An 18273-nucleotide genomic window follows, 5' to 3' on the forward strand; every position below is an offset into this window, starting at 1 on the left:
CCTTGAAGCTTTTGGTGGGCCCACAACTCCCGCTCCCCCAGATGGTGCCCCTGACTCATAGCATTATTGTCCTTATCAAGCTGTGATTGTTCCAATTTTCATTTAGATTTGATGTTAATTCTGCAGTGGTTGACACCATTTGTGACAGAACCAAAGTCATGGGCAGATTCCTGGAAGCTGATGTACCGTGATGTACAGCTCTCTGTCTCTCTCCTTTCATGTGTTCTATGCAACTTGGTTTCTGAAGGGCATCATGGCTACAGCTGGACAGGATGAAGGCCAGGATGACATGATGGAAAAACATAGACACCAGCAGGAGCAGGGCCGGATTTAGGTTTGATGAGGCCCTAAGCTACTGAAGGTAATGGGGCCCTATATATGTCCAGCTGTCCTTTGTCAACAACAAATTGTCGCTGTTTTTTGTGTTGAATATATGCTATATGGTAATTTATGGACCTAATAGGTATCTAAAGCCATTTGCATATCACAAAATATGTATTTTATCAAAGTAATTGTTGAACTGAAATAAAATTAAGAAGTATATTAATAGTGAAATAATTATTAATCTCTAACTTAAAATGATTTTTTATTCATGGGGTGGGGGGGGGAGAGTGGGGCCCTAAGCTACAGCTTGTTTCGCTTATACGTAAATCCAGCACTGAGCAGGAGTCAAATGGGCCAATTAGGAGAATCTACAACCAGGGTGTCATTGACTATTTGCATATTCTTCCAGTTGTAGATCTGAAGATCTGTTTTGGGGGGACAGGGAGCGGGCGGGTGTGGGGGATTCCCTGGTCCTGATTGGGGTAACTGTGCCCCTGAAGGACCAGGTGCGCAGCCTGGGAGTCATTTTGGACTCACAGCTGTCCATGGAGGTGCAGGTTAACTCTGTGTCCAGAGCAGCTGTCTACCAGCTCCACCTGGTACGCAGGCTAAGACCCTACCTGCCCGCGAACTGTCTCACCAGAGTGGTGCATGCTCTAGTTATCTCCCACTTGGACTACTGCAACGTGCTCTATGCGGGGCTACCTTTGAAGGTGACCCGGAAACTGCAACTAATCCAGAATGTGGCAGCTAGACTGGTGACTGGGAGTGGCCACCGGGACCACATAACACCGGTTCTGAGAGATCTACATTGGCTCCCAGTTTCCGAGCACAATTCAAAGTGTTGGTGCTAACATTTAAAGCCTTAAACAGCCTCAGTCCTGTATACCTGAAGGAGCGTCTCCACCCCCATCGTTCAGCCCGGACACTGAGATCCAGCGCCGAGGGCCTTCTGGCAGTTCCCTCATTGCGAGAAGTGAGGCTACAGGGAACCAGACAGAGGGCCTTCTTGGTAGTGGCGCCCGCCCTGTGGAACGCTCTCCCATCAGATGTCACAGCGAGAAACAACTACCTGACATTCAGAAGACATCTTAAGGCAGCCCTGTTCAGGGAAGTTTTTAATATGTAACGCTGTACTGTTTTTAACACTTGATTGGGAGCCACCCAGAGTGGCTGGGGAAACTCAGCCAGATGGGCAGGGTATAAATAAATAATATTTATTATTATCATTATTATGAAGGGTTAGGCAGGGAGCCGTCACATGAGGACATTTCTCTCCACACAAAGATTCCTAGTTTCTCACTTGGAATAAAATTGAGAAGAGCTGAGCAAAAACAGAAAGCCTTGGCATTATTTGCAAACAGAGCTGGTTCTTCTGATTTTGCATGGAGCATCCTTGCATGCATCAGAATAGGGTCTTGGCCATTGAAATGGTTCAGTCAGGACTACTTAAAGCTGCCCTCTCCTCCAGCTGTACACAGCCTCCGCCACGATCAGCACCAAGACAAGCAAGACCAAGGCAGACACTCCCAGGCGGATGTTGTCCTCGACAGATGCGTCCCCTGTAAAAGCAGGAGAAGGGAGACTTTGTCACTTATTCATTGCAAATAAAAAACCAAGGCTCCTGCAAACTGCTCACTTTTCACTCTTGCATTATTTTGTTTTCCTCTATATGCCCACAAACTGGTGCAGGAAGTCACAGTTGTTTTTTCGTGATTGACCGTGAAAAGTTAAAGTGCGGCTTAAATTTGCGACCTTACCAAAATTGGCTTTTACGATATCGCTGCTGAAACAGACATATGGTAAAACGGAACGGGTGTAAGTGCCTGAAGAATTTTAAGGTGGCAGCTTATATGCGGGTATTGTCTTTTCTCTCCCTCCCCCCCCCTTAAATTTTAAAGGTGCTGATTATATTCAGGTGTGGCTTATATTCGGGCCAATACAGTAAATCCAGTAGGACCTATGTGGTCTTGCCACTTAGCAGAGAATTGCAGGTGCAGTTGGGGATAACTATTATTGCAGAATTTGAGTTAACCTGGTGCACAGCCTTGCTTTCCTAACTAGTCGTGTCCCAAGGAAACACAGCCCTGTGCACAGCCTGCTCGCAGTAGGACATGCTTGGCTCTGTTTTCCCTAATCTGCCAACTGCTTCCATGGCTCCTCTTGTTTGGGGGACATAGCTTAGGGGTAGAGCATCTGCTTTGCATGCAGAAGCTCACAGGTTAAATCCCTGGCGTCTGCAGGTAAAATGGGGAGAGAACGTCTCCTGAAATCTTGGAGAGCTATGGCCAGTCAGCGTAGACGCTACTGAGATAGATGGACCAATGGTCTCAACCTGTCTAAGGCACTTTCCTGTGCTCCTACCCAGCAACTTAACATGGAGCAGGAGGAAGGCAGAATGGTGTCCCCAGGGCCTTCTTGGGAATCATGAACACAGTACGTCCCCCCCCAAAAAAAATATTTATTATTTTCCATACATAAACATAACAGAAAAAGCCAACAATAATAAAGGAGAAAGAATGAAACGGGGAAAAGAAAAAGAAAAAAGAACATAAAACCTAAAATACATCAAATCACCACAAACTAAAACATAATTAATTGATCAAAATCCATCTTCCTAAACATATTACTTGACTTCCTCAAATCTCTTCCATCTGAGTTTTTTTTAGTAATTATATATAGCAGTTTCCAATATCATTATTTCACAAAACCATATCACAGTCATAATCATATTTCCTAACTTTTCTTATTGTACATTTTCTTATTTATTTATTTATTTATTTATTTAATCACAAGTTAATCCTAGGCCTAACTGATTCTTTCAAGTGATTAAAGGTAAAGGTAAAGGTACCCCTGCCCGTACGGGCCAGTCTTGACAGACTCTGGGGTTGTGCGCCCATCTCACTTAAGAGGCCAGGGGCCAGCGCTGTCCGGAGACACTTCCGGGTCACGTGGCCAGCGTGACATCGCTGCTCTGGCCAGAGCCAGAGCCGCACACGGAAACGCCGTTTACCTTCCCGCTGGTAAGCGGTCCCTATTTATCTACTTGCACCCGGAGGTGCTTTCGAACTGCTAGGTTGGCAGGCGCTGGGACCGAGCAGCGGGAGCGCACCCCGCCGCAGGGATTCGAACTGCCGACCTTTCGATCGGCAAGCCCTAGGCACTGAGGCTTTAACCCACAGCGCCACCTGCGTCCCTAGTGATTACATATCATTCAAGTGATTACATATCATTAATATTACAATATCTATTCAAATAGTCTTTAAATTTCTTCCAGTCTTCTTGGTATTCCTCTTCTTTCTGGTCGTGGATTCTCCCGGTGAGATCTGGCTGATCACACAGTAGGTTTTTTGTTGTGGTTCTGGACAGTTTAGAGTTAACACTCCCAGAGGTGTTCTTATTCATTGGGTGGCTGCCCATAATATCCGGGCATTTTTCTTTTTGTTCAGCAGAGTTACTGAGAGTCTCTGAGAGTTGGTTTTGTTTTTGTGAGAGACAGAACGCTGCAAGCATGCAGCTCGATTCTGTCGGTTTATTTCCTGTTTGTTTATGCTTCCGAACAAACACCTTTGGTAGAATAGAAGCACTGGTGTCAAGTTGAGTTATTGAAGGCACCACTTTGACACAGACCAAGCCATTTATGCTGCGTACGAACTCTGCAACGACAACAGCAGCGCGCAGAAGAAGCGTGTGGGTGGCCATAAACGTCGGACCAGCTCGTAAATCAGGCTAACTGCAGTGCTGGGTGGCAGACTCTGTGGGTCAAAGGATTTATGACCTACAAACTTTCACCGTTTTCCTGCTGAGGAATGGATTGGACCAATGGTATTCGTACGTATTTATGTATTTAATGAATTTCCATGCCACCTTTCACCCAAGGATCAGAGGGTGGTTTATAGTATAGTATTCATTAGTATAGTATAGTATTCATTAGGCGGAGCTCTGATGGGACAAAAAAATAACTAAACGTGAAAGCTCTGAAGAGACAGAGTTGAACATAGTAACAAATATGTGGCACTGAATCTTGCTTGTTAAAGAGAAGAGTTAAGAATTGGGAGTCCTGGGCCTGCTATTGTCACCAACTAATGCTTTCCCTATGCAATGAGAGGGGCTAAAACCTAAGGCATCCTGGGACCCCCACTCTGCACCTCGGAAGCCTCAGGTTCTGATTCTGCAAGTTTAATTCATTCATTTATGCTTTATTTAATGTTATTTGAAAGCCCTTGATCAGAAAAAGAATATACGTTGACATTATCAATAAAAGTCACCATTAAACAGAGATTAAATAAAATATGTAATGTTATCATGGATATTAAAACACATGTCACCATTACATCTTTAAATAGGCTTATTTAAAATTTTTTTTAAACAAAATAATTTTTTATTTGATTTTGCAAATATTAATGTATAACAAAACCAACTACATATCCATATAAAGAGATTTCTCTGAGTCTCGAGACTTCCTCCCATCTCCTCCATGGATCCTATTATAAACATTTTCTACTGCATATCATTTCATAATCTGTATTTTATATCATCCATATTATCCATAGTATTTGTTACAGCACAAGTGAGATTAAAATGTTTTTATCTGCTTACAGTGGTCTTCTAAAGAAATTATAAATTTCCCCCATTCTTTTTAAAATGCTTTGTCCTCTTGGTTCCCAAGCTTTCCGGTCGGTTTTGTCATTTTGGCATAGTCCATCGGTTTAACTTGCCATTCCTCTCTTCTTTCCACCAACAGAAAATGTTTAATGAAGTGTCAGTTCCTGGGTTCAACCCAACTGCTCTGCTATGTTTGCTTATCAATAGATGGGGAGTAGAAAGTGGGAAGAGAGAGAGAAATGTTGAATTTTGCGGCACCAGATACCAGGGCTCTCCCTTTCTGGACTCTGCTCAAAGGATTCTGGGCACTGTAGTTTGGTGAGGGTTGGTGATAAATGTAACTCTGTGAAGGGTAAACTACAGTGCCCAGAATTCCTTGCAGGCAAGAATGTGCACTGGATTCATTTTAAAGGTATAGGAGCATGCAACTCCAGACATGATGCCATGGCTATGAAGGACATCAAACGTCATTTGGATTTAGAACTCCTCTAGGGAATGTTACTCACACCTAGTGCTTATCTAGAAGGCTAGAATGGCATTGGGACACTTCTTTTGTTTCTAGAGAAAGCAAAAATGACACAGAATGAAAATTATATTGTGAACTGCCCTTCTTCCTCCTCCTCCCAGCTCAACTATCAGCATCAGAACTCTTCAGCAACCTTCTATTGGCAAAATAGACTTACTAGTTGAACTTGCAGCCAGTTTCCAAGGCCACAGTATAGCTATTACCTGAGCACACAACACTGGCAACTTCTCCATGGCTGCAATCATGTGTTCTCCACTGTAAGTCACAGTCCTTGAAGGCAACTTCTGTCCCCTGACAACTGACACCAGACAACCAGGTGGGACCATTTCCTGTTCCAAAGTGAGCTCCTCCTGCAGCCAGCAAGGCTTCACCGCATCCAAGCTCTCTACATACAGTTTGGGCACTGGTCAGATTCCATCTGTCATCACACACAGCCAGCCACTGCCAGTTGTGGAGCACCTCAACTCTTCCAGAGCAGCTGCTTGTACCGTTCACCAATCTGATCTCTGTTGAGATGAGAAATAGCTTCGACTGAAACGGAGTCTACTGATAGATAAAATTAATAAGATACAAGTTCAGCTGCTCTCCTCCACAGTACGGATAACAAAGATGGAGAAGAGGCCAGAATGTTGCATAAAATCCTCACAAATTATGGTTTGAACCTATTTAATGTGGTGCATATGAAGCGAAGGAAAGACTGTGCAAAAGAGGAGGGGAAGAAAACGCAGACAGAGGGTCTTTCCTGCTTCCATTGATATGATTATCAGCAGCAGAGCTGAAGGAAATGTGTTGATGACAAAATGGGCGTGCTGATTCAACTTGTATACAAGTTTCTAAACCAACTGTATAAAAGGTATAGGGACCCCTGACCATTAGGTCCAGTCGTGGCCGACTCTGGGGTTGCGGTGCTCATCTCGCTTTATTGGCCAAGGGACAGCTTCTGGAGCATGTGGCCAGCATGACTAAGCCGCTTCTGGTGAACCAGAGCAGCCCATGGAAACGCCGTTTACCTTCCCGCCGGAGCGGTACCTATTTATCTACTTGCATTTTGATGTGCTTTTGAACTGCTAGGTTGGCAGGAGCAGGAACCGAGCAACGGGAGCTCACCCTGTCGCGGGGATTCGAATCACCGACCTTCTGATTGGCAAGTCCTAGGCTCTGTGGTTTAACCCGCAGCGCCACCCGCATCCCTCTAACCCAACTGTATAGCTCCTATTAATTAATTTATATATTAAATTTGCATACCACCCTTCGTCTGTAGATCTCAGAGCAGTTCACAACATAACAATACAAGATAAAAACACGATAAGGACTATTTCTTAATTGTAATTTTTACCTGAGCATACAACACCAGCATCTTCTTCATGCACACAGTTATGTTCTCCCCAAGGCTGTAGGTGGCAGTGGTGGAGGGTAGCTTCTGTCCCCTTGCATCTGACCTCATCCAGCAAGATGGAGCCATTGCCTCTCCCAAAGTGAGCTGCTTCTTTGATCGACAAGGCTTCCCCACATCCAAGTTGCCTGCACACGACTTGGGCACTGCTCAGATTCCAACCATCATCACACACAGTCCCCCACTGCCCGGCGTTGAACATCTCAACTCTTCCAGAGCAAGGGCTTGTACCATTCACCAATCTGATATCTGTAGGGTTTAAAATGGTTAGAGTCCATTTTGTGCCTCCACCTCCCAATTCCTCATTTTTTGTAGCTTCCATGGGAAATGTTAAGGGTTCTAGGTTAGAGCATGGGTAGGGAATATCAGGCTCAGGGACCAAATGCAGCCCTCCAAACCTCTCCAGACCTGCTTTGCACCCTCTTGGAGTTTCTCTTTTCCTGAACTGGCAAGTGGTGGTGGGATAGTGCTCATCTGAGCCCCTTTCTTGGACACTCCAAAACACTTCTCCTCTTTCCATTCTGCCAACCTAGCAGAACCTCTCTCTTGCCTTTGCAGCATGGCTTACTGGTTGGAGGCTGCAGCTGCTCTCTTGCAAAGCAGAGAGCCTGTCCATCAAGAAGCAGCTGCAAACACAGCATGGAATTTGAGCAAGACTCTGTGGGTATCAAGGTATGGAAAATATGAGAAGGTGAGATGCCATAGAACGGGGAGAAGAAAAGTGTGATGAAGCAAGGGGGGCTAAATGGAGAGGGGAAATGGGATGGTGGGAGGAGAGGGAAAACAGAAGACGGAAAGTGGGTGTTGGGAGTGAGTGGGAGCGCAGTGGTGGGTGCACAGCGGAGGAGGAGGCGCCTGACAAGCACAGGGTGCTATCTATGGAGTCCAGATCTGCCATCACCTTTGGTCAGCTGAAGACCATTACTTTAAAATTTGAAGAGGTCCTATATTTCAGAATGCAGGATTGAATATATTTCTCTTCTCCTTACTTCTTTTACACACACACACAAACAACTTTAACTTGTTCTTCCCATTGCAGCAAGTGGTGGAAGCATCCCCAAAAGACCCCAGAGCCATTTCCCCCAAGAATACATCAGTGGAAAGATGCTCTATCTGGAAGTCATATCCCTTGGAAGGGCGTGTCCTCTCTACTTGCAGACCAACATGCTGAAAAAAACACCATCTCTGAGAGAACATGACTTTCAGATACACCTGCTTTCCACAGAAGTACAGTGGTACCTCGTGTTAAGAACTTAATTCATTCTGGACGTCTATTCTTAACCTGAAACTGTTCTTAACCTGAAGCACCACTTTAGCTAATGGGGCCTCCTGCTGCCACTGCACCGCCGCTGCACAATTTCTGTTCTCATCCTGAAGCAAAGTTCTTAACCCAAGGTACTTTTTCTGAAGCGTATGTAACCAGAAGAGTATGTAACCCGAGGTTCCACTGTATTATGAGGGAATATGGTCCTGGACCAGTGTGCCAATGCAACTAACCACAATGGCAAAGCATTTTCAAGAAAACAATGAGGAAAAATAAGCTTTTAATATCCTGAATTTCAAAATTGAAGTCATCCTCAAAATGTTTAAATAGATTTCTGTTGGCCTAATTGGCAGAGCAAACCTGCCTACTTTCATGGCAAAAGAATGGGGCTATGGAGATACGACATGCATTCTGCTGCACACAATCATCACCACTGGAAATGTGCCATTATTCCTTTTTGCTGATGCAAAATCCGGTCAAATTATGATAATGTTACTGAATATAAATGAGAATGTATAGTGGATGAGCACAAAAGAAGCTGATTCCCGAGATGCTGCTGAAATAATGATGTTTCTGGAATGTTAGACTTGCAAGTTATTCAAACCTTGGCTATTGGATGAAATTAGTCAAGTGTCAGTTCAGTCACCACTTTTGAAACCAAAAAAGAAAAGGCAAGAATGTAGGGAAAGAGGATAACTGGAGCCCAGAGGAAGAAGAATTGTTCTTACAGAGTTCACTTGCTGTATTGGCAAATACTAGTAAAGAAAGATTTGGCAGTTACAGCCAATTTAAAGTTGTGCCTGGTTCTACAACATAAAATCTAGAAAGTGGTGTACAAAAAAAGGACTAATATCCCTCCCTTCCAATGAAAAACAAGCGGTCCTGATGTTTATAGATGCTGAAAAAGCATTTGATAATGTTTCATGGGATTTTATGAAAAAAGTTCTTGAAGAGATGAACTTTGGGTGAGATTTAGGAAAGGGATTTAATCTATATATTCTGATCAAAAAGCCAAATTAATTGTGAACCAGGTGGTAACAGAGCAATGTAAAATACAGAAAGGAACAAATCAGGGATGTCCCCTATCACCTCTTTTATTTATTTTGGTTTTGGAAGTCCTGGCGAGAAATATCAGGGCAGATAATAAGACTAAAGGAATTATGGTAGGGAAAAAGGAATATAAGCTTAAAGCATATGCAGATGACCTTGTAATTATGGAAGATCCTAAAAATTCCCTTTTGAGGGTATTAGAGAAAATACAGGAATTTGGGCAAGTGGCAGGATTTAAGCGGAATAAAAATAAAACAAAATTATTAGTAAAGAAATTAGCAAGAGAAGATAAAATAGAATTACAACAAAATGTAGAAATAGAGATCCATTTAAAAAATCACATATTTGGGGGTCTGGTTAACAACCAAAAATATAAATATTTTAAAAGACAATTATGAAAAAAAAATTGGAACAAAATAAAAAAGAATCTAGAAATATGAGGAAGAAGGAATTTATCGTTATTAGGGAAGATAGTAGTAATTAAGATGAACGTATTGCCAGTTTCTCTCAACCTAGAATTACCTGAGCAGACAACACTAGCATCTTCTCCATGACTGCAATTATGTGTTTCCCAGTGTAGGTCACAGTCCTTAAATGTGTCTTCCATCCCCCGACACTTGGCTCCAGCCAAGCAGGTGGCACCACATCCTCTTCCAAAGGGAGCTCCTCTTGGGACAAACAAGGCTTCCCCACAGACATGTTCGCTGCACACAGCCTGGGCGCTGTTTAGATCCCAGCCATCATCACACACCGTCAGCCATTGCTGGTTGTGGAGCACCTCCACTCTCCCAGAGCAGCGGTTTGTACCATTCACTAATCTGATCCCTGCAGAGATTGAAAAAGGCTTTTTAACTTTTCAGTTCTGGTTTTTGTTTTTCTCAACAATACAATCAATGAATAAAAACAATAAAAAGAAGAAGAACAGCTGCTCTCCCTGTGCAAAGGTCAGAGGAGGCAGGGTTTCTGTTGAGGCAGGTGATTAGCTGTGGCAGGAGCTTATCAGAGCTTGCAGGGCAGCAGCTGAAGAAGGAGGAAAAAGGTGTTTCTTGTGTGTGTTTCTTGTGGCTGATTAGCTGCTCTCCCTGTGCAAAGGTCAGAGGAGGCAGGGTTTCTGTTGAGGCAGGTGATTAGCTGTGGGAGGAGCTTATCAGAGCTTGCAGGGCAGCGGCGCGCGCCTAGTGGCACGCGCAGTTTGATTCATCTTTAGATTTAGGGGAGCTAGTCTAAAAGGTTTGTTGGGGGAGACCTAGGTTTTTTTGGGGGGGAGTTATTTGTCCTGTCTGCACGCTTCTTATGATGGAGGACCGCTGTAGCCAGCCCCAACGACACGTTCTCAAGATGGAGAGTGAGGGAGCAGCTGCAGTCGCCTGCGGTTCCTGCACAATGTTTGCCATCTTGCCAAAGGTTGCAAGCAGCTTTACCTGCAGCAATTGCATGTTGATTGCCCTCTTAAAAGACAAAGTCCAGCAACTGGAGGAACGTGTGGCTACGCTCCAAAAAATTAGAGAGCTGGAGCTCTTCTTGGAAGCAACAGAGCACACCGTCTCCACCAAGGAGGAGACAGGGGACTCCCCTGAGAAGGAGGCTAGTTCACCAACACAGGAGCCAGATATATGGAGAAACGTGACGCAAAGAAGTAGGAGGCCCAGGGTTCGCTCTGATTGTTTAGAAATACACAATCGCTTTGAGGTCCTCTCCCCTAGCATGGAAGACGAAGAGCAGACTCCATTTGAGGATCTCTCCCTCGTTACAGTCGATCAGGTATATGAAGACGAGCAGCAAAGTCAGTCCTCAGGGAATGTGCAGGCGACCTTGGAACGGACAGCTCGCGGAAGAACCCCGACCAAACCTAAGAGGAGGCGTGTAGTGGTGATAGGGGATTCCCTACTGAGGGGAACAGAAGCAGTGATCTGTGGGCCTGACAAGATGTCTCGGGAAGTGTGCTGTCTCCCCGGGGCTAAGATCCAAGGTGTAACTGAACGACTGCAAGGAATCATAAAACCCACTGACAAATACCCCTTCCTCTTGGTTCATGTGGGAACCAATGACACTGCAAGCAATAGCCTCCAGAAGATCAAAAGAAACTATGAGGCTCTGGGCAGGAAATTGAAGCAATTAAATGCACAAATTGTCATCTCATCTGTCCTCCCAGTTGAACGACGTGGCCCAGGGAGAGAGGGAAAAATAGTGGAAGTGAACAGCTGGCTTCGCAAATGGTGTAAACAGGAACGGTTTGGATTCTTAGATCACGGACTGCAGTTTCTTGAAGATGGACGCCGCGGCCGCGGAAAGGAGCGCGAGATAACCCTCCGGGGGGTCTCGAACAACATGGAGATTTAGAGGGGTCACGAAGGCTCCGTGAACCCCGAAACCGCAGGAGGAATATCCTGGGGGACAAAGTACCCAGCGACGCTGCCTGTGCTCGCCTGTGTTGCCGGCGTTTAACAAGGCTGGAGCTGCAGCGTAAAGGGGAAGCAACAGACTCCATGTTGTGAAGCCTCAGGCTCCGAGGGAAAGCGGCGGACCTCCAACAACAGCGGAAAAGCTGGGAAACAGCTATAAAACACTGTGGAAAAAGCAGTGGGATAAAAGAAATACTGGAAAATATTTAGATAAGATTAAAGAAACTTTAAGATAAGAACCCAGCGGAGACGAAATAAGCGGTGAAAGGAGGAGGAGTCCACCACTGGTGGTAAGGTGAAAAAAGAGTATAGCGAGACGCTGGGAGAGAGGAAACAAGAATAATTAGCCACCAAGTGAGTGTGGTGGAAAGACCTCGGACACAAAGTATAAAGAGTCGGAGGCAAGGCAACAGCAATGTAACAGCGAAATTACTTAATGGACTAGAGAGAAGGGGAAGGGATCTTTCTGTTTCATTGGGACGGAGAGTGTTATAGCCAGCGTGGGCTTCTGCGGAGGACCTTTGTTTCCAAACTTTATGATTGTGGCGTTTCAGGAGTGTTGTGATTTAAACGGTGTGTGGAGTATAGGCTCTTTTCTAGTACTTTTTGTCTAAAGACAGAGACTATGACTATGACAGAGACTATAACAAGGTAAAGGGGGATCTTACTTCGTCATCCCAATCTGACATGTTCCCGACCTTCCTAGATGGCTGTGACTCTCTTTGGGATTTAAAGAGATATACACTTCGGGACTTAAAGAGATATATATTAACGTTGGACCAAGGGGAGATTGCGTCCAATCTTTAAGTCAAAAGAATACGGTATTGTAGGACCCTGCCCCTGAGTCTGGAAGTGTTTTTGGTGGTTCAGACGCTTACTATACCCACCCCCAAGACTTAAAAGACTTAAATACGTGTTTTGATTTAAGGTCCAGTTAAAATTGTGTTACCATCTGATACCCTATTAAGGGCTAATTTTTTTTTGAAGTGTACCAATCAAGTTAATTTTGGACCCTTACTGTACTACTTGAGAGACGTTAGCCCTGTTATTTCTGTATCCTATCCCTCCGGTATTATAGGAGGAATCAACCCTAAATATATAATGCCGAACGGTTCTAAAAAGGGGGTGGCAACACCAGCGGAAAGGAGGCCTTCAAGACAAGAAGAGGTGAAGGAGGCAAGAGAAATCAGAGATTATGATACCTTGATGGCCGAAATAAGAAAGGAATTCAAAAATAATGAACAGTATATTGAGAGAAAATTAATAGAGGTACAAAATACCTTAGATAAGAAACTGGAGGGAGTGGTGGAGGAACTGACAGGAAAAGTTAAAGATCTCTCAGTAAGAACTAAGGTTTTGGAGGATTCAATGAAGAGGGTCCAAAAAGATACGAAAGACAGTAAGAAAGAGGTGGACAGGATTAGACTAGAAGTTAAAGAGATAGGTGAGATACAGGAAGAGTTGTTGGATAACATGGCTCTGACGCAGATGCGACAAAATCAATCTAATCTGAAATTCAGAGGAATTCCAGAGAATTTAAATGAGAATATTAGAGCTAAAGTGGTGAAAGAGCTGGCAATTTGGCTAGACAGAAAAGAAGAAGAGATAAATCATTGTTTAGTAAATATTTTTCGAATAAGAATAAAATCGGCTAAAGCTAAAGGGAAAAAATTGCCAGGAGATGTAATAGCCATGTTTAATTCATTGGAGATAAGAAATGAAATTTTGAAACAGAATTATGTTAAAAGGCTATATATTGAAGGAAACCCAATCATTATTTTTAAAGAGATTCCTTCGAGATTTCTTCGAAGGAGAGACCCATATAAAAAATTAACAAATCAATTGAAGAAAAATGGGATCTTGTACAGATGGGAGTTTCTGGAAGGTATTTCATTTTATTTCAAGGAAAAAAAGTTCAAACTGTCTACCATTTCAGAACTTCACCAATTTGCAAGGAGGTACGAGAAGGACCTGGGAAAAATGATGGGGGAGGAGGAAGTGGGGAATCAGCAGGGGGAGGAAGGCGGGGGGAGTGAAGAAGAAGAAAGAGAGGAGAGCTCAATAGGAGAAAGAGAAGAACCAGAGAAAGAAGACAAAGAACAGTAGTTTGTATATAGATTTGATAAATTAATTAATATTGCATAACAGATGGCGTTAAAAATATTAAACTGGAACGTGAATGGGTTGAATAATAAAAATAAAAGGAACCAGATTGCACATATATTATTGAAAAAGAATTGTGATTTAATATGTCTTCAAGAGACGCATATAATAAATAAGCATAAGAGAGTACTAAGTAATAAGAGACTGGGATTAGACTTTGTGACATCGGACAGGGTGAAGCAAAGAGGGGTGGTAATATACATAAAGGAAAAATATGACCCTCAATTATTGTATAAAGACGACCAAGGGAGACTAGTCATAGTTCAGATGGTGTTTCAGGGAGAAAAAATAATTGTTGTTGGAGTATATGCTCCAAATGATAAAAAATCCGCCTTTTACTCTGAACTAGGGGATAAACTGATGGAATGGATGGACCAAAAAATGATACTGATGGGTGACTTTAATGGGGTGGTGTCTCCAAGCTTAGACAAATTAACAAAAAAACAAGAGAAGAAGGAAGGCAAATTACTGCGATCATTTTTTGATATGGTAAATAACTTGGGATTAATTGATGCATGGAGACTTAAAAACCCCACTATAAAACAATATACTTTTTTCTCAAATCCAAACCAGAGCTGGGGGAGAATAGATAGCATTTGGATATCGAAGGAATTGACACAGAATTTAATTAAATCGGAAATTCTTCCACAAACTATATCCGATCATAATGCGGTATCTATTGAGTTAAAAGGAAAGGACACTAAAATAGGTAGATGGAGAATGAATGAATTTTTATTCAATGACCAGAAGATTGTAAAAAAGGCCATAGAGACAATAGAAGACTATTTCAAATGGAATTTAAATGGGGAAACTGCTATAGAGATGGTGTGGGACGCAGGAAAGGCAGTTATGAGGGGTTTTTTAATACAGAAAAATAGCCAATTAAGAAAAGAAAAAGAGACAAAGAAAGAACAGATCTTAACACAGATTATGGAAAATGAGAGAAACTATCAACCCCAGTGAGGAGACTGCAAAACAGAATATAAAGATACTACAAGCTAAATTTTCTACAATAATTGACCAAGAGGTAGAAGGGAAAATTAAAATGTTGAATCAGAAGACGTTTGAATCTGCAAATAAGATAGGCAAATATTTGGCGTGGCAAATAAGAGAAAGAAGAAAACAAAATACGATCAGTAAGATAAGGGAAGGAGAAAGGATTGTGGAAGAACCAAAAGAACTAAAAAAGTTATTCCAAAAATACTATAAGGATTTATACAAAAGAGGAAAGGAAACAAAACAAGAAATAGATCACTTTTTGCAAGAACACCACCTAAAGCAAATTTCAAAAGAAGAAAAAGAGATATTAGACCAGAAAATTACTCAAGAAGAGATAAAGAAGGCTATTAAAAAGATGAAAAGTGGGAAAGTGCCAGGGCCAGATGGCCTTCCGGCCAAATATTATAAAACACTAAGTGATCAAGTATCCCCAGTGCTAGGAGAAGTGATGAACAATATACTAAAAGAAGGAAGGATCCCGAACACCTGGAAGGAAGCATATATTATACTGATCCCTAAAAAAGATGCAGACACCTTGGAAGTGAAAAATTACAGGCCAATCTCATTATTAAATAATGATTACAAGCTATTTGCAGATATAATGGCAGAAAGATTAAAAAAGGTTCTGAATAATAAAATACATAAAGATCAAACGGGCTTCCTTCCAGGGAGACAATTAAGGGATAATGTAAGGAACGTGATAGATATTATTGAATATTTGGATATGAGTATAGATAGACAAGCGGCCTTAGTATTTATAGATGCCGAAAAGGCGTTTGATAATATCTCATGGGATTTCTTAAAGAAAAGTCTGGAAACGATGGGATTGGGAGAGAAATTTAGAAAAGGCATAGAAGCAATATATAAGGAACAGAAGGCAAAATTGGTAATAAATAACACCACAACAGAATACTTTAATATACATAAAGGAACCAGACAGGGCTGCCCCCTGTCTCCTCTATTATTCATAACAGTATTAGAAATATTGAATGAGAGACTAAGGGGAGCAACAGAAATCAAAGGAGTTAAGGTAGGAAAGAGGGAATATAAAATCAAAGCTTTCGCAGATGACATCGTATTAACCTTAGAAGATCCAAAACATAGTGTAAAAGAGGCTTTACAAAAAATCGACGAATTTGGAGCTGTGGCAGGACTTAAGGTAAACAAAAATAAAACCAAAATGTTGGTTAAAAATCTAACAAAGGAAGAAACGATAGATTTAGAACGAAGGACGGAAATTGTGGTAGCTAAGAAAGTGAAATATCTTGGAATATGGGTCACGGCCAAAAATTTAAACTTATATAAGGATAATTACGAGGTCACCTGGAGGAGCATAAAGAAAGATATGGAAATTTGGGGGAGGATGAAACTCTATTTCTTGGGGAGGATAGCTGTTGTTAAAATGAACATTCTGCCTAGAATGTTGTTTTTATTCCAAACTATCCCCATACTCAAAGGTCTAAAACAGTGTAAAGAGTGGCAGAGAGCCTTGGCGAAATACATCTGGCAGGGGAAAAGGCCATGGATAAAAATGAAAATTTTGATAGACAAAAAAGAAAGAGGGGGTTTTTCTTTGCCGGATTTAAGCTTGTATTATGAAGCGGCGTGCATACTTTGGTTAAAAGATTGGATAAAACTGGAGAATAGAGACTTATTGGACCTGGAAGGTTTTAATAATTGGTACGGATGGCACTCGTACCTATGGTACGGGAAAGTGAAGGTCCACAAGAGTTTCTTAAACCATATTTTTAGGGGACCAATATACCAGGTATGGGAAAGGAATAAAAACCTCCTTGAAAGAAAAACCCCCTGGTGGCTCTCACCAATAGAGGTTTTAACGATCAAGAAAACAAATATGGAGGAGAAAAACGCCACTTATGAAGAAATGTTAAGAAAAACAGACCAAGGGTTTAAACTTAGACCTTATGAAGAGATAAAAAGCTTATTCACTGGTTGGTTGCAATATCACCAGGTGAATGATTTGCTGAAAGAGGATAAGAAGAATCTAGGTTTTGATGATAAAAAAATCAAAATTTAACATAGAAGTAGTAGAAGGTAAAAACAAAACTTTGTCTAGAATTTATGAGATACTATTAGAGTGGTATACAAAAGACGAGGACGTGAAGGAGGCAATGACTAAATGGGCAATCGATTTTGGCTATAACATTGATTTTGAAAGGTGGTTGGAACTGTGGAATAGTAACAAAGTTTACGGCCTGTATGGCATTGAGAGAAAATGTCTGGAAGATGTTATATAGGTGGTACCACACGCCTGTGAAATTGGCCAAAATGTATAGATTAACGGATAAGAAATGCTGGAAATGTGGTGAGGTGGAGGGTGACTTATATCATTTATGGTGGACATGTAAAAGGGTGAAGGGCTTTTGGGAATTAATCTACAATGAGCTTAAAAAAATACTTAAGTACACTTTTCCCAAAAGACCTGAAGCCTTTTTGCTGGGAATGACGGGTAAAGAAATCAAAAAAGAAGACAAGACGATATTTCTCTACGCCACCACAGCAGCAAGAATTATGTTGGCACAATACTGGAAAGTGGAAACCATTCCCAGCGTGAACGATTGGCAGATTAAAATGGTAAATTATGCTGAGCTTGATAGATTAACAGGTAGAATAAGAGATCAAGATGAACAGAAATTTCTGAAAAATTGGAGTAAATACTGGAACTATATTGGAACAAATGTTTAAAGTGAATTGGTGGGGCTAGAACAACTCTATCAGTGAGTGAATCTAAGATTTTAGATTAAAAATCAGTACGTAATGGAAGAAGACATTTGATACTTACCAAAAGGGTGGAAGGGAGTTCAGGGTTTGGGTTTTTTTTTTTTTTTATGATGTAGCCAATTTACCCGTCTTTGTATAGTCGGAGGAAGGGAAATGCTGGCTTGTGTATTTCTATTGTAGTGATTTCTTTTTGTATTTTTTTTTTTTGTATTTTTTCTTATTTGTGTATGTCTGTTCTGCGCATAACTTTAATAAAAATGTATTGCAAAAAAAAAAAGAAGATGATCATCCAAATGTCATAGACCAAATGGAGCAAACAGCACACAGACCTAGTGGTGGGAGGAAAAAATCCTTAAATAAGAGACACGGGGGAATGATTAATGGACTTCAATGTCTGTACACTAATGCGCAAAGCATGGGTAATAAACAAGATGAGCTTGAGCTCTTGGTACAGCAAACTAAATATGACATAATAGGCATCACTGAAACCTGGTGGGATAAGTCCCACGACTGGAATGTAATAATGGAGGGATACAATCTATTTCAGAGAAACAGACCAGACAAGAACGGAGGAGGAGTGGCATTATATGTCAGGGATGTGTATACCTGTGAAGAGATCCAAGATTTAGAACCTCAAAGCCAAAGTGAGAGCATTTGGGTCAAAATTAAAGGAGAGAAGAATAACAGGGACCTCATTGTGGGAGTTTACTATAGATCCCCAAGCCAAACGGAGGACATAGATGATGCCTTCCTGGAACAGATGGCCAAGCATGCAAAAGGAAGGGAGATAGTAGTCAAACTCAGC

At 41.9% G+C, this 18273-nt stretch overlaps 1 protein-coding gene across 1 annotated transcript in view; it reads right to left on the reverse strand.

Annotated features, from left to right (window-relative positions):
* Positions 1-4234: 4234 nt before the first annotated feature.
* LOC307200453 (scavenger receptor cysteine-rich domain-containing protein DMBT1-like) overlaps positions 4235-18273 on the reverse strand; it is a gene marked incomplete at both ends in the record, with an annotated part of 45513 nt that continues 31474 nt past the window's right edge. The window contains 4 exons of the mRNA XM_079948995.1: positions 4235-4266; positions 5659-5961; positions 6792-7097; positions 9685-9987. Of these exons, the coding sequence (XP_079805121.1) occupies positions 4235-4266; positions 5659-5961; positions 6792-7097; positions 9685-9987 (944 nt within the window). The remainder of the gene's footprint in view (positions 4267-5658; positions 5962-6791; positions 7098-9684; positions 9988-18273) is intronic.

The sequence above is a fragment of the Podarcis cretensis genome (genome assembly GCF_951804945.1).
Source record: "Podarcis cretensis genome assembly, chromosome: 13".
NCBI classification, from domain to species: Eukaryota; Metazoa; Chordata; class Lepidosauria; order Squamata; family Lacertidae; genus Podarcis; species Podarcis cretensis.